This window comes from Arachis stenosperma, chromosome 4 (genome assembly GCF_014773155.1).
Source record: "Arachis stenosperma cultivar V10309 chromosome 4, arast.V10309.gnm1.PFL2, whole genome shotgun sequence".
Lineage (NCBI taxonomy): Eukaryota > Viridiplantae > Streptophyta > Magnoliopsida > Fabales > Fabaceae > Arachis > Arachis stenosperma.
The window spans coordinates 97177200-97179320 of record NC_080380.1 but is presented as its reverse complement, the minus strand read 5'-3'; the positions used below and the strand labels follow the sequence as shown (position 1 = coordinate 97179320).

The 2121-nt window shown below is 33.5% G+C and overlaps 1 protein-coding gene across 1 annotated transcript; it reads right to left on the bottom strand.

The window, feature by feature from the left end:
* Nucleotides 1-404: 404 nt before the first annotated feature.
* On the bottom strand, nt 405-857 carry LOC130975223 (uncharacterized mitochondrial protein AtMg00810-like). The gene is made up of 2 exons (XM_057900041.1): nt 573-857; nt 405-503 (listed from the first exon to the last, which is right to left on the bottom strand). Exons 1-2 carry the CDS (start codon nt 855-857, stop codon nt 405-407), a joined length of 384 nt encoding a protein of 127 aa, XP_057756024.1.
* Between the last annotated feature and the right edge of the window lie 1264 nt (nt 858-2121).

Here is a 2121-nt window from a genome sequence, read left to right as displayed (position 1 = left end):
AGCCATCTAATCCATAATCTCAATAGCAATTAGACGAATAGCACCAATAAGAAGTTGTGATTATAAAAAATGACAGTTATTGTCAATGTATTTGGTACACTTATGAAAAACATCATCATGGGAAATCTAAATAGCACTTCTATTATCATAATAGAGATTAGTGGTAGAAGACTGAGTAGCTCTCAAATCTTTAAGAACTCAAAGAATTGCAACGATTTTGGTAGAAGTGTCAGCCAGAGCACGATATTCTCCTTTTGTTCTTGATCGAGTAGTAAAAGTTTTTTCTTGGCACGTTAGAAAATTAGAGAGTCACCAAAGAACAAATAATAACGAATAGTAGAATGGCGATTAATGGGGTCACCAACCCAATCAGAATCTGAATATCCTTGAAGAGTTAAAGAAGATTAAGCAGAAAAACGAAGATCCTGAAACATAGTACCTTTGATATAGCGACGAATCTGAAGAATAGCGGCAAAATGAGTAGTGTGGGGTGCTGATAGGAACTGGTTAACAACATGAGCAACATAGGCAATATCTGGTCAAATAACAATTAGGTAGACAAGACCACGAACCAACTGTTCGTAGAGAATGAGATCATCCAAAGCAATTCCATCCATAGGAGTAAAGCGAACATTAGGCTTAAGAGGAATAGATTTTATTTGACTATTAGTCATCCCAACCTCAGCAAGAAGATCATATGCATACTTTACTTGAGAAAGATAGACGCTATCATTGGACGAGATAACTTCAAGACTAAGAAAATGACTAGGAGATCCAAGATCTTTCATCTCAAAGTGGTAGTGAATGCTTGCTTTGAGATCAGTGATACCATCAACACTATTACCAGTAATTATCATGTCATCGTGATCAACATATAATAGTAGGAGAACAATATTGTTGCCACTCTTACTAATGAAAGGAGCATTCTGATGAGGACTGCAAGTAAAACCGAGGTTGCATACAATATTGCTGAACTTTTTAAACCATTCTAAAAAAACTTGCTTAAGATCATAGAGTGCCTTGCATCGAGACAAACTTTGTTAGGAGAATAAGAATGTCCTAAAGGAGGTTTCATGTAGACTTTTTTTTTCAAGTCACCGTTGAAAAAAGCATTTTTTACATCTATCTGACATAGAGACTATTTGCGGACTGCAGCAATTGTAAAAAGAGCTCTAACATATGTGAGTTGGGCAGAGCAACAAGAACAAAAGTATCTTCATAATTGATACCATACTTTTGAGTGCATCCTTGACCAACCAAATGAGCCTTATACTTGTCAATAGAGCCATCAGAGCAAGTCTTGATTTGTATGCCTATCTGTTGGGCACAACTTTCTTATCAAAAGGATGATCAACCAAATTTCAAATATGTGCTTTATCTAATGCTTGAATTTCTTCCTGCATTGCTTTTTTGCCAATTTGAATTTGTGGAGGCTTGACGAGTGCTAAATATTGATTTAGAAAATTAACAAGTTTAAAACTCAAGATTCGTTGTAACTCTAAACCGGAATTTAACACTCTTCAAAGTTTAGTAAAAATATCACAAAATTTCAAATCAATAACTAAGAGTTTAATCCCTGGTCATTCTCTCTTGGAATAACAATCAAGTACATTATCATTGGCTATGGAAAAATTGGGAGTTTGTTCGCAATTAACAAGAATTGAAATAATAAAAACTAAAGAGCAATGCAATATCTAAACGACAAGAGAAATTAGACTAAAAATAATTAAGGAAATTAACTAGGAAATGAAAACAAATTTAATTTCTAAAAGGTCTTGGTAAGGGTTGAGGGTTAAGAATTACTATTCTTGTCACTAACCAGAACATGAAAATTACAAAGAGCAAATCTGATTCGTCAATCTCTAGAAGTTGAGAAAAGTCAATTAGACTCAATTAAGCCTAATCCACAAGTCCTAACTAACTTACTAATTGAATTAGTAAAATATTAGAATTAGTAGAAACAAGATTAATTAATATCTCTAAATTATCAATCAACTTGGACATTAATGGCTTAAGTTCGCCCAAGTTTCCAACCCAAGCAAAGAATGTAAAATCTACTCTATAACTAAGTCAAGCATTTTATCAAACACTTGGTAGGCATAAACATAAAACTTCATAAAT

Bases quoted from the DNA above. Each gene is read 5' to 3' on its own strand.
- LOC130975223 (XM_057900041.1), bottom strand. From the start codon at position 857: ATGATAATTACTGGTAATAGTGTTGATGGTATCACTGATCTCAAAGCA. The intron at 504-572 runs GTTCGTGGTCTT...GTTGTTAACCAG, and splicing joins TCATTCTCTACGAACAGTTG to TTCCTATCAGCACCCCACAC.